Source organism: Dermacentor silvarum, chromosome 10 (genome assembly GCF_013339745.2).
Source record: "Dermacentor silvarum isolate Dsil-2018 chromosome 10, BIME_Dsil_1.4, whole genome shotgun sequence".
Lineage (NCBI taxonomy): Eukaryota > Metazoa > Arthropoda > Arachnida > Ixodida > Ixodidae > Dermacentor > Dermacentor silvarum.
The window spans coordinates 7,458,710-7,471,056 of record NC_051163.1 but is presented as its reverse complement, the minus strand read 5'-3'; the positions used below and the strand labels follow the sequence as shown (position 1 = coordinate 7,471,056).

Sequence of the window (12,347 nt, the reverse complement as noted above, 5' to 3'; positions counted from 1 at the left end):
TTTTCTGGCTCGATCGTCTTCAGATCTGTAATCTACGTACCAAGCTCAACTTTATGTTCCTTTTAAGTGTTAAGAGCTTTAAAATGTGAGCTACCAAGAAGCACTGGTATTTACGATTAATTCAGAACGACCTCGAAAAACGCGAACCTACGCGGACAGCTTCCGCCCTTAGTGGGCAGCCATTCTTCGCAGCGAGAAAGGATGCCTGCGTAACCCGAGCACTCGCGACAGGCAGCGACGCAATGCGAGCCTCTGCAAGGCGGGACACCCAGAGTGTGGTACATCTACGCCATCGCTCGCGTCGGCTGCAGAGTATCTACGCACTTGAAAATTCGCGTTTCCTTCTACCAGTGACAAAACCGAACAGCAAATTCACTCGACGCTAGTCATCACCGACGAGCTCAGCGTGGACGATCGTCTTTTCTCGCACAAGCGTCTGCCGCTGACACAAGTGTGCGCCTGGCATGGAGCGTATGCGGGTCCCGTGGCTTATCCTGGCGCTCTGCGCCGCCGTCTCGTGCCGATGGCCGTCTTCGCGCAAGCAATCGACGGAAAGCGGCTGCGGGTTTCAGGTGAAATGAGCCGCTAAGATTTTGAGGATTTATTTATTATAGCATAAGAGAGGAGGACGTATATCCGAGATCAGAAGTTGGAGTGGTAGAGACATCTTCTGACCTTATGATGAACCACTGGCGTCCTAGAGAAATTGTTGGTTTGCATCGTAGAGTTTCTTACACAAATTGCTAGATGTGGCACTGTTCTCTATACGGCAGCTGCAGGTATGGCGGTTCAGCCAGCAAGGGAATGACAGGTACGTTAGCCATAGAAAAGATTAATGTAGACGAGGACGGGCTGGGCAACAAGTGAACAAGACAAACGGCATAGACACAGTAGGAACGTAGACAAGGCGACAACCGTGGGGTTTTTCGTACGTGTTTCTAGCATTGTACAGGTCAGTGGTTTCTGGCCCTGTGTCCGCCTTCATTTCGCGCACAATAATCTACTCTCTGGATGTGAAGCAACTAGCGCAGCACCGAGCAACATTAAGTTATAATGGATAGTATATACATGGATTTGGGCCTTAACTTCTTCCGTCTGAGGTCAAACATCTTTGATACTTTGAAAACTCATTGCTTTCAACAAAATATTACCTTTCAAACGCAACCATTCGCAACGACTATGCACATGCGGATACAGGTTTTACTGCCTTGTGGTGTTTAGAAAAGTATGATTGCTTGGAAAGTTACAAAAGTAAAGCGCAATGAATAACGTCACAGGTATATGTCTTAGGGCTCATTCACACTGGCGATCGTTCAGATCCCCGAGTGACTGGCCCAAAACAGTCACTTTTTGACCAAAGCGAACATTTGCGGTCATATGAATGACCGGTTGCTCTGCGACCAACTTGGTCGCGTGTATACTATAGTCATGCATATCACTCCCATGGTAGATGAATGATTACAACGCCAGAGCAGAAAACTGTTTTCCGTGACCCTACGACAAAGCAAAATCTATTCGTAGTGGTCATGCCGCTGTCGACACGCTTGCGTTAGCAATAAGTGGAATACGGTCGGCCGTTGCAGTAAACGTTGTGTGCTCTTCGGTAAAACACAACGTCACAAGATGGTGCTTGCAGCGCTGTTGCTCGCTTCTACATCTTCCGGTATTTCGGTGTGTGTGTCTTCGCTCGCAGCACGTCTCCGCTATGCCTATAAATATCTGATTTGTTATATCCTTCACCCACACGTGCCTTGACCCCGAACATAGGCGTCAGGGTTTACCATTTTGGATATTATATATGACTAAAGTGATTGGGGGGAAAAGGCACAGTTAAGTCCGAAAGTCGATGCATCGATTGCGATAGTAAATTATTAGACAGCTATAGATACGAAGTAAGGATAGTAGGTTTATCGGCCTTATAAACTTGTACACATTCCCTACTATAACTAAATTAACAAGCAGGGTGTCACGCGCGCACAGGCAAACAACATGCGCACCTAGCTCTCACTCGATGATCGCGGACACTCGCTGTCAGAACGCTGGCGTGACGAAGCGTGGCGGCAGCAGTGATCGAATTGATCTTCGTGCTGCCTCTCGCTTTAGTGCGAACTAAGTGGCGAGAACACAGCGACCCAGACTCTGTACCCATCGCAGACCGCTTTCAAGATGGGTACCGCGCTCAGCCGCGCCATACGCAGCCGCCGCCTAGAACCCCCGCCTCCTTCCGCCCGTGCGCGACGGAAGACGCTGTGCTCCCTCCCCGCCTTCCTCCCTTGCGCGCGCGAGATCAAGCCACCATCCTCGGCTCAACCTCGCATGCTTTCACTCGCACACACAGCGCGCACGGCGCGCAGCCACGATGTTATCGCACTTGGATTTTACATGAAACATCGCGGCGACGGCGGTGACGACGGCGGAAATGAGCCTGAAGTGTCCATATAATTGCTATCGCAATAAAAAGAAGGAAAAGAGCCACTCTGTAGTGAAGCCAGATGAACGCGGCACTATATGTCAATGGCTCGATCGTGTTATAGTCAAAAGCTCTTGCGAAATTTGATAAAGATTTGTTGGGGACCACTGCATCCTCAGAAATGAGTCAGCAACGACGAAAAACACCCGTGAAGCAATTTCAAAGGCCGCGAGATGAACATGATACAGTTAAAGTTAAAGCATGAACGATCTACGTGTGAACAACAGCATAGAGAACAAAAAGGCGGAGTTCGTCAGTACAAACTTGAGGAGATCGTCAGTTTTTCCGCGTACATGGACATTCTGCGGAGCTCCTTTACTACATGTGCCAATGGGATCTTAATTTGTTGGTTTCACCTATTCTGTTTGTTGTACAAAGCAGAAGGTTTGAAGTGCACTTAACGGTGTTTCTTTTTATTTTCATGCGAAATTTGATCGATATATTTTGATGTGGAAGATGCACCTCCTCACGTAATTTTAGAAGATTGTGAGACAAAAGGTCGTGCAGTGACAGGGTCATAGCCAGAGCTGGGGGAAGGGGGCACACCGGGCACGTGACACCCCCTCCTCCTGAAATTTTTGGGTTAGTCTGCGGATTGGCCAGGCGTCCCCCCCCCCCCCCCCCCCCTTCACTCTCCCCGTGCCAGGCCGAGAAGGTGCCCCCACCCCTCCCGGAAAAAAATTTCTGGCTGTACCACTGTGCAATGATGAACCTTACAATTTGTGTAGATATATGAATGTACGCATGCAGACTAGAGGGTCTCGAACTATTCAGCCGCATTGGAATGATCCACGTATCGAGCACCTATTTATTAATTCTAATCGATCCATCTTAATGTACATTTTACTTTATATTGAAATAAATAAATAAATAAAATGGTGACCCACCCTACGGCAAAAAGGTATAATTGAGCTCTGTATGCTTGTTTGTGCACGCACTCTTGATGAAGGCCGGACCCCGGCCGAAACGTCAGTAAAGTCTTGTTATGTTTTTTCCTACGTGCTTCTATTTTTTGAACTATATATATCTATATATATATATATATATATATATATATATATATATATATATATACACTCTTGATGAAGACCGGACCCCGGTCGAAACGTCAGTAAAGCCCTGTTATGTTTTTCCTACGTGCTTCTATTTTTTGAACTACTTCTGTGCCGGCTTCTGTTATTCTTTACTTCACTGATATATATATATATATATATATATATATATATATATATATATATATATATATACCAGCTTTTTATGAAGCTTCAGCTGAGAGTGTAGCGCACTGTGCTTTCGCCTTTCTTCTTTCCTTTTTTTTTTGCACTACTTTCCATCGTATCTACACACCAGCTATATGTAGCCCAACAAAGCATTTCGCTCGAGGATCATCACCTCAACCACCACGCGCGCATAGAGCAACCTGCTCCATAGTTTGTTTCTTCCGGGTATTTTATTTTTTCTTCACCAGCCACCAGTACAGACGGCCAGAGTTCGTGAGTGGTTTAGGAGAAGGAGCTTGCCAAACATCTCTGACGCTCGCTGCTGAATTCTGTTTCTCGTCCCATCAGAGCTGCCCCGAGGTGTCCCGTGACCACCTGAATGTGCACATCATCTGCCACAGCCACTTGGACGCCGGTTGGTTGGATACCGTCGGCAACCTTTTCACATCTAGTAAGATACCCTCAGCATCTTGCGTCACCTGTCTTGCAAAATAAATACGGAAAGGGTTTTTATATAACCCATTTAATGTGCTGGCACATGTACGGACAACAGTTGAAAACATAATCACGTGTTTTAAGCTTGCCTTCCGAGAAAATTAGTGCTTGTAAAATCTGCTATATTCTTTATTTATTTATTTTTTTACTTGCACACAGTGTGACGGCATCGTCGCTGTGCCACAATATCGTCGCTGCAGCTTTTTTTTTTTTTTTTTTCATGAAGTCATGTCTCGGCTAGCTGAGACTGAAAAGGGCTTAGTGGAAGATCGATATTTTTTTCCGCGGGCTTTTTGGTCCATGTTCGAAAAGTAGTCTGCACAGCGGCGTTATAAAAACAGAAAAATAAACCCTTGAACATAAACGGAAAGAAGGGGCGCTGTAATCATCCGCACCGGTCGGACGCAGCATTCGTATCGTTCCCGAGATATCGTTGTTCTTTGCCCGGAATTTTTCGGGGTACGCCCCCGAAAAAGGAAGGGACACCACCATCGTGCTCTTCGTCGGCGACGGACAGCACATTCGACGCATATACGTATCAAGCAGGCATACGCAAAATCGCACGGGCAGCCCGGATACACCCGCCGCTGACGGCAGCAAGGCCAACGAAGAATCTGCTTGAGGTATTAATTGCCGCCGCTGATACCAGCATGGCAGACGACTCATTTCGAAAGATTTCGACGATGCCGGTCTCCAATTCCTTGTCCGTCTTCAGCGCTGAAAACATGGCTGGGAATAACCCCTTTGAGGTAGGACCGAACACTTTTCATTCATCCAAAACGGCTAAAAGATCCAACGTGTAGGGTCAAGTGCCTCCCGGGCAATTGAGACTCACGTTCGACTCTATAGCAAGCACACACGCCGATCCGCGTGACCACAACCGGGCAGCCTATATGCAGGTCGTTACAGTAATTACAGGGCTAGTCGCGGCACACTATACCTTCACACGAGGAAGCTTGTGGCTGGCAAATTGTTCACCGAAAAAACATTAATCGTGCATCTGATCCTGTATCAGTTAAGCACACTGTGATAATCAAGTTGGCGTCACCTTGACAACTAACGCAATGCCCGAGCCTCGTATTGCGCGCCGTAATAGCCAGTGAACTAAGAAACATTCATTTTCATACTATAGGTTTCAGATATGGCCGCTGGAACGCAGCAATCAGTGTGCTGTCGACGTGTCACAACCGCACATATGAGATAGCATTTGGTTGCAATGCGAACTCTTTACGTCTGAGGCAACGAAATACCAATTCAAGCTTACGAGAACATTCATCGTGGTCAGATCTACGGTGGCGTGATCTATCCGTGCTCACGAGTGAAAAACTCCTGGCTAACCTACTCGTGCAAGATAGCGCTCGACCTATATGCAACAAAGGCGCAGCTCTAATTATATCATTAAAGGACTCCAAACTGTCTCGCAAAATTCATCTTTATAGCGTGCTCTTACCAGTGGTTTCTTATCAACCAAAGTATGCAGTCTGCGAAATGTGCTATAAAATTGGACACAGGAAAGAATCGTGCCCAGCTGCCGATCAGCGTCGGTGTGACGGCGACGGTTGTCTCGCGCATGGCCGCGTGAATGGCAGCGCGACTGGCTGCTCGAAGCACTTTGCGTGTATTCGCTGGCTTCATTCACGCTCAGAAAAACAATTTTACGTATTGATCAACAGAAAGCTGTATTGGGAGTTTTAAACGTTGCTCTACAATTTTCTCAATTACACTTTTCATCAAATTATAATATTTGAGAAGTTGATTGATTAATTAAGACTAATTATGTAATTAGGCGGAATGCAAAAGTTATCCGGAGTATCTCCAAGCGACGACAAACAACATTATCTTGGTACTGTCCAGCCACATGGCATTTGCATCTTTTTTAAAGTTTGGCTAGTTATACCCATTGATCCAAGTTGGTCGTGCGGTTGGTTTCGAACACTGTTCCCTCAGCATAGCAGCCCGATGCTGTTACATGGTGACCAAGGTTGGTGGAAAAACGGCTAGAGACTCAGACACGCAGATAGGCAGAAGTATAGGCTGAAAGATAGTCCCCTAAAATGTACACTAACTTCCCAAAGAATTCAGATAGCATTGAAATAAATTTCTACATAAAACCTGAAGCTATAATGTCAGCTCATATTGTAACAGAGACACCACGCGGATTCAAACACTTCACTTTAACACAGCACTAGTCGCCATCTTCTCTGTCTTCTGCCACTTCGTCTTACTCTCCTTTTCTGCGCAAAGTTCCTCGTGCCATTTTCCCGTTCAGGACATAACAACATGTGCCTCAAAGCACACAGACCTTATCATGGAATAGCACATTATATATTCAACAGATTCATTGATTTACATGATGGCCTTTGATATATCCATTCGGTATGTTCCACCGGGTGTGTGCCCGTTCTTGACCAATCTTCCAGAATGGGTATGTGTAACTTATGACGTAAGAGGTACAGAATCCTTAAATGCAGCTAGCTATGTGTCGTACCACTGGAATGTGTATACGCGCCTGCCATCGGGCAATTCTTCCCTCGACAAGAATCGTTCATCGCCTTCGTGACATCGCTGTGTCTCACACTGTGCATCTGCCTGACTTGGTGTTTGCATTTCGACATAGCGTGTGAGCGGCGTAGTGCATAAATATAAATATTTCATTATATCGAAGTAATGATCTTTGTGGTGGATAAACATAAACATGTTGCATGACGCTGCATGCTGCATAGGTTGAAAGCAAACACAATTGTATGCATCGCCGTTAGTTGTATAAGAATTAATACACGACGCTGAAGCTAAGAAAAAAAATGAAGAAAGTTTAAGAAAAAGGTTGTCCTGAGTGCGGACCCGACCGGGCACCATCGCCGTCCCACTTTTGTCGCTCAGCCGACTGAACTGACCAGCAGGTGAGCGCAGTTCCGAGCGCGAGGACGTCAAGTTAATTGACCACTCGAAGGGCTGTAATGTTGATTATAAGAAGGAAATACATTCTGTGGCAACCGCTAGGTGGAGGCTGGTATCTCTAAATGCAAAGTTGTATATTCGCGCTGGGCGCCGTAGTACTACCATCTCAATCGGGCATCATCAAGTTTAAGACATCCCACTTCACGACATCTACAGGTTCCGAACTGGCCGCTTTTCGCGCTGCTGTGGAATACATTGAAAAAGAACCACCTAGCAAAGGGGCAATACTTTGTGATTCGAAAGCAGCCCTCCAAAGTTTGCGAGGTTTACGACGTGGGAATTACGACCGGCTGGTGTCCCAAATCAACGAAATTTGCAATTGCGTTTCTGAACGAGGACATGATATAATCTTTCAGTTGCTGCCGGGACACTGTGACATCGTTAGTAATCACCTCGCCGATGACGCTGCCCGACGTGCCCAGGCTGGAGCACCGACACTCCTCATACCTTCATCGAGAGTAAACGCTGAGAGCTTCGCAATCTCGCGCACATCACGTTGAGTTACTGGCATACTCCGCAGAACTCTAACTGTCGATTATGCAGCCTCGACCCATCACTGAAACTGGAGTTACCAAAAAACCTTTCACGACGTGACGCAACACTGCTGTGCCGGCTGTGGGTAGGAGTATCCTTCACTAATTCCTACAACCATCGTATTAGAATGGCGGACTCATCCATGTGCGTCAAATGTAAGTGTGAAGAGACCCTCGAGCATCTTATGTGCCACTGTTCTCGCTTCGAGAAACAACGCCAGACTCTCCAGTGTGCCTTGAACAGACTGGACGACAGGCCATTTATGGAAGCAAATGTCTTGGGAGCCTGGCCTCACAGCTCATCAGCCCAGAAAGCCATTCTAGCTCTTCTTCAGTACCTGAAGGCGACATACTTGTGTGCCAGACTGTAGACATGGTGCACCTAGCTTAGTGCATGTGAAAGTGCCATCAAGACTCGTGTCTTCTCTTTCTTTCGCAACCTCTCCCCAAATGTACGGTAGCAAACTGGACAAAGTCTGGTTACCCTCCTTGCCTTTCCTTCCTCCATTCTCTCTCTCTCTCTCTCTCTCTCTGTATATTCGCGCTGCCCTTTTTCTTCCATAAATATTGCAAGGACACTGACGTGCACGCTCCGCGGCTGACAGCCTCATTGAGATGAGGCCCAATTACAAAACACCGGGGCACCGAGATACAGAGAATTGAGTGCACGTTTGCATGCACGAGAGGGTCAAAATTAATCTGGGAAGTCAAAATTAGGCACGCACGCACGCGCGTATGTGTCTGTTCTGGGGTCGGGGTGAGGGCGCTCCAGATCAGTTTGGACCACCTTGAGATCGTTACCGTGCATTTGCGATGACGTTGATATGAACATCCTATTGGAAACAGGGCGGTGCCACGCGCCACCAAGCTCGTTCTTTCAAATATCCAAGCGCGTTTAAGTCTTTACACATCTTTATACTCTAAGATACATTATCCGCTGTAGAAAGTTAGCTTTAACGCGTGATATCCTTTCCTTTGTGCCACCAATCTTACTGTCAAATTTTAGAAGTCTCCAGAGTCCCCAGTTTGTTTCAGCCCCAAGTCAACGCTACTGCTTCACGCTTGGATCCAGCCATAAAATTCATCTCATCGAAGCGGAAAGTACACCAGATGTTCTTCCTTTCATCATCCCTTTCCTTTTTTCTTTATTTCCTGTCAGGTTTCTTCGCCCCCAGTGAGGGGTAACAAACCAGGTGCAACATGATTAACATTTCTGCCTGCCCCTCTCTCTCTTTTGCTGTCTAGCTGTACATTTATCGCTGGATAAGTACCCTGACATCCTAACAAAGCACGCTCAATAATTTCGGCACCATTTCCACACACTTTCACACATTTAGCCCCACCTAGTTTGTTTTCGCACAATTTGTTTCGAGAAAACCAGGTGAACTGCACCCCACCATCTCTATTTGTTGCAGTAAAGCATTAATCGTGACATTAAAGTTTCGTTAGGCTGTTGTGTTTCTCTTGACCCAAATCCCAATGTTGCCCCCGCGCGCTGTCTGCCGCAGATGTGCAACACATCTACACGTCCGTGAGGGACAGCCTGTTGAAGTACCCACAGCGCAGATTCGTCAGCGCCGAGAACGTCTTCTTCAGCCGGTGGTTGGCGCTGCAAAAGGAACACCAGGCCAAGGAGTCCGTCCACGAGCTCGGTTCGAGCAGGTACGCACTCAACGCGCGCACGGCCCTCCACGTGTGCCAAGCACCGTCCGTCGCTTCGGTGAGGTAATTCGTGCAACAGCGAAAACCATGCGCTGCCCTTTATGCGAAGGCGAGTGAAAGGGAAATACAGTTGCATGCTCAAAAGAAATTCGGAAGTGAAGTCCTCGAAACGAAAATAGTTAATCCGAGGACGACGTGAACTATAACGGCTCATTCGGTGATTTATAGTAATTTGAATTATTCCTTCATTTCTTATTAATATATACTCCCTAGATTCTGTTTCCTATCATCCTAACCTGACTATTCTAAAGTAGTCATGAATTTATTTTACATTTTATATAATATAAAAAAATATTATTTTGGGCTACCCGATTCTCGGCCAGTCCGCCAAGAGCTGGGACGAGCTATTGCAACACACAGCTCTACTATGCTAGCTATCATACCTCTACATCTACATCCTTGGAGCACAAAGTTATGCCAAAGAGGTGCAATTTGAAGTATTCCTCACTAGATTGTTCTGCTGAGTGCTGTCACTAAATGTTCGCGCGCATTGATCTGGACTGGCATCTTTTGCAATGAACACGAATACGTGTACCATTTTGTACTATCCTGTCATCGCTTGCCACCTTAATGAAAGAGGAACATTCCTACGCGTAAGCTTGGCCTCAGCATGAGATTTTTTGTAGTCCTTTCTTTTGAGGCCTTCACGTTTGGGTCCAGCTATAAGAATAATCGCGCCGAAGTGGAAAAGTACAGTCGCACCGACGGCCTTGCTAATCTCACTTTTTTTTTTTCATTTCGATTTCGTATGGTCTGTCGTTTTCCTTTCAAGATTCAACAAGGGAAAAAAATGAAAAAGACACTTTCTGCCCTTTTTTTTTTCTAACGCAAGAGCAAGTTTTCTTTAATTACGACTCTTGTGTTTGTTTGTTTTTCATTACCTCGACCGGATACTGTACTCACCTTTGACGATGCGTGTCCATGGTGTACAAGGGCAGCGCTTGAGCTCATGGCTGCAGGCGTGGTTTCAGCCATCACTTCTTCCATACGGGGTAGTGTGCTACAGGCGAGCTGCCAGGCAATTCTCTGCAGCTTCCATAAAACAGTCCCTCCATTCAAGGCGGTGGTCCCGGGTTCGAGTCCCTGACCAGGACGAATTTTTCTTAACTGCGAGGCTTTTCTTTCGAGGAACCCGTATGGGTTTCCTTTGTAGCAATTGCTACATTTGGGTGGATGTCTCATTTTCCCTTTAATCCCTCCATTCAAGTGTCTAAGTTCTTTGTGTGCATTATAGGCAGCTTCAATAGAAACAGTCGTGGTAGGAAATTGCGCTAACATCCTAATTTTAAAATATAGACGCTTGATACAACTCCCTAAATATCTCAAAGGAAAGCTTCTCTGTAGAAATTGCAGAAGGACCGACGGCAACCTCCTGCAGCCCCAACGATTTATCTGTTCATTGTTCTTTATTGCAGCGCATGCGCAATGAGATACACTTTACCGGAGGTGTTTGGACTACTGATTTTTACCAAATGCAGTTTTCTTTTTCTTTAACCTAGAGGTAACTCTAAATGCTAAATTTCTATCTGAGAGCAGACAAATGTTTTTTCAATGTGATATCTTCCTCGTGGCGTCATGGTTGCGCCTTGTGGATGACGACGCTTTCTTTTATAAGTCCTCCTCCGATTGAGAATTTCCGCATAATCTGCAAAGTCCGAAGACCTCGTTGTCCGGCAAACCAGGCTTCATATACGGCGGTGGACAATACCCCCCCCCCCCCCCCCCCGCCCTGTTTTCCCTGTAAAGCGTGCACTTCCGCATACTGACAAAGATTGAGGTGAAGTCATCAAACCTGAAAAAAAAAAAAGAAAAAAAAAAAAAAACCTACGTTTTCTTTTTTTTTTTTTTTTGCAACAGTAGCACTAAGCTAAGCATAGATCTGCCTGGAGACTAGTTTGCGATCTAAAGTATTTAGATTTAGGCGGACAAAGAACCCCAGGTACCGTTATTTTTTTTCTTTTTTATTTTATTTTTGCCCTTAAATCTCACATATATTTTTGCAAGTATTCCCCCACTCCATACCCTTTGATTCACTCTTAATTCACACTTAATTCACTCTTGATTCTAATTGCAACCTTAATTGGTTAACCCTAGTTTTTTCTCTCTCTCTCTCTCTCTCTCTCTCTCTCTCTCTTATCTGCCTGTGTGACTCCTGAGACGTAGTTTTGCCACTTTTCATGATCTAAACGAATTATTGTCATTTATTGATATTTATAGTCTTCATGTATTTATTTACCTATCGCGGAAGCGACTCCACTTTTTCAAGGTCACCTCAAAACGGCGCACACGTGTCCTAAACTGACGCTAGCTTGCACTTCCTTAGGCGACGCTCAAAGGACCCGGTGATCACTTGTAAAGTTCCTCTTCGACGCTAAAGCTGTCGATCTTCCCAGCTAAAGCGTAATACTTTTTTGCAACAGTAGCACTAAGCTAAGCATAGATCTGCCTGGAGACGTAGTTTTGCGATCTAAACGAACTGCGGAAGCGACAGGCGCACACGTGTCCGACGCTTGTGACGCTCGGGTGATCACTCCATCTTCCCAGCTATAAGTGGCGTGGCACACGTGTAATCGCGAACGTTTGCTAAGTCAGCCGCCATTACCGTGAACGAGTGCGGTCGCCGGCCACTACTGTGCGAGCTGCGAAGCCCGCGGTGTGTCTCGTATCATCTCGCGAGCTCTTTGCTTGCCCGCTCAGCGTGTGTACTTCGTTGACGAGCACATGACCCGGCATCTGCCGTGCGCCCTGGGCCGTGCGCTCTGGTTTCACGTCATCAAATGTTTGCTGTCGGGGCATTTTATGCAAGTCGTTAGGAGCTGGTTCGATCCGCAATTTCTTATTCTGTGTACTAGCAGACTCCCGACATTTGGCGTTAAATCTGGGAAAATTCCTACCTGCAGAAGAACTTCTTCTTGGCCAAGTTGGTGCTGATATTTCCTAGGTAAACTT

The 12,347-nt window shown here is 46.2% G+C and overlaps 1 protein-coding gene across 1 annotated transcript; it reads left to right on the top strand.

Moving 5' to 3' along the window:
• The first annotated feature begins 391 nt into the window (after positions 1-391).
• Positions 392-9,405, top strand: LOC125940831 (lysosomal alpha-mannosidase-like). Its single transcript, XM_049657431.1, has 3 exons — positions 392-572; positions 4,039-4,141; positions 9,185-9,405. The coding sequence occupies exons 1-3, from the start codon at positions 465-467 to the stop codon at positions 9,403-9,405; spliced, it is 432 nt and encodes a 143-aa protein (XP_049513388.1). The 5' UTR covers positions 392-464.
• Positions 9,406-12,347: the final 2,942 nt, after the last annotated feature.

Coding starts and splice junctions, on each gene's coding strand:
- LOC125940831 (XM_049657431.1), top strand. CDS start 465: ATGGAGCGTATGCGGGTCCCGTGGCTTATCCTGGCGCTCTGCGCCGCC. Junction 573..4,038: donor AAAGCGGCTGCGGGTTTCAG/GTGAAATGAGCC, acceptor TCGTCCCATCAG/AGCTGCCCCGAGGTGTCCCG. Junction 4,142..9,184: donor CGGCAACCTTTTCACATCTA/GTAAGATACCCT, acceptor TGTCTGCCGCAG/ATGTGCAACACATCTACACG.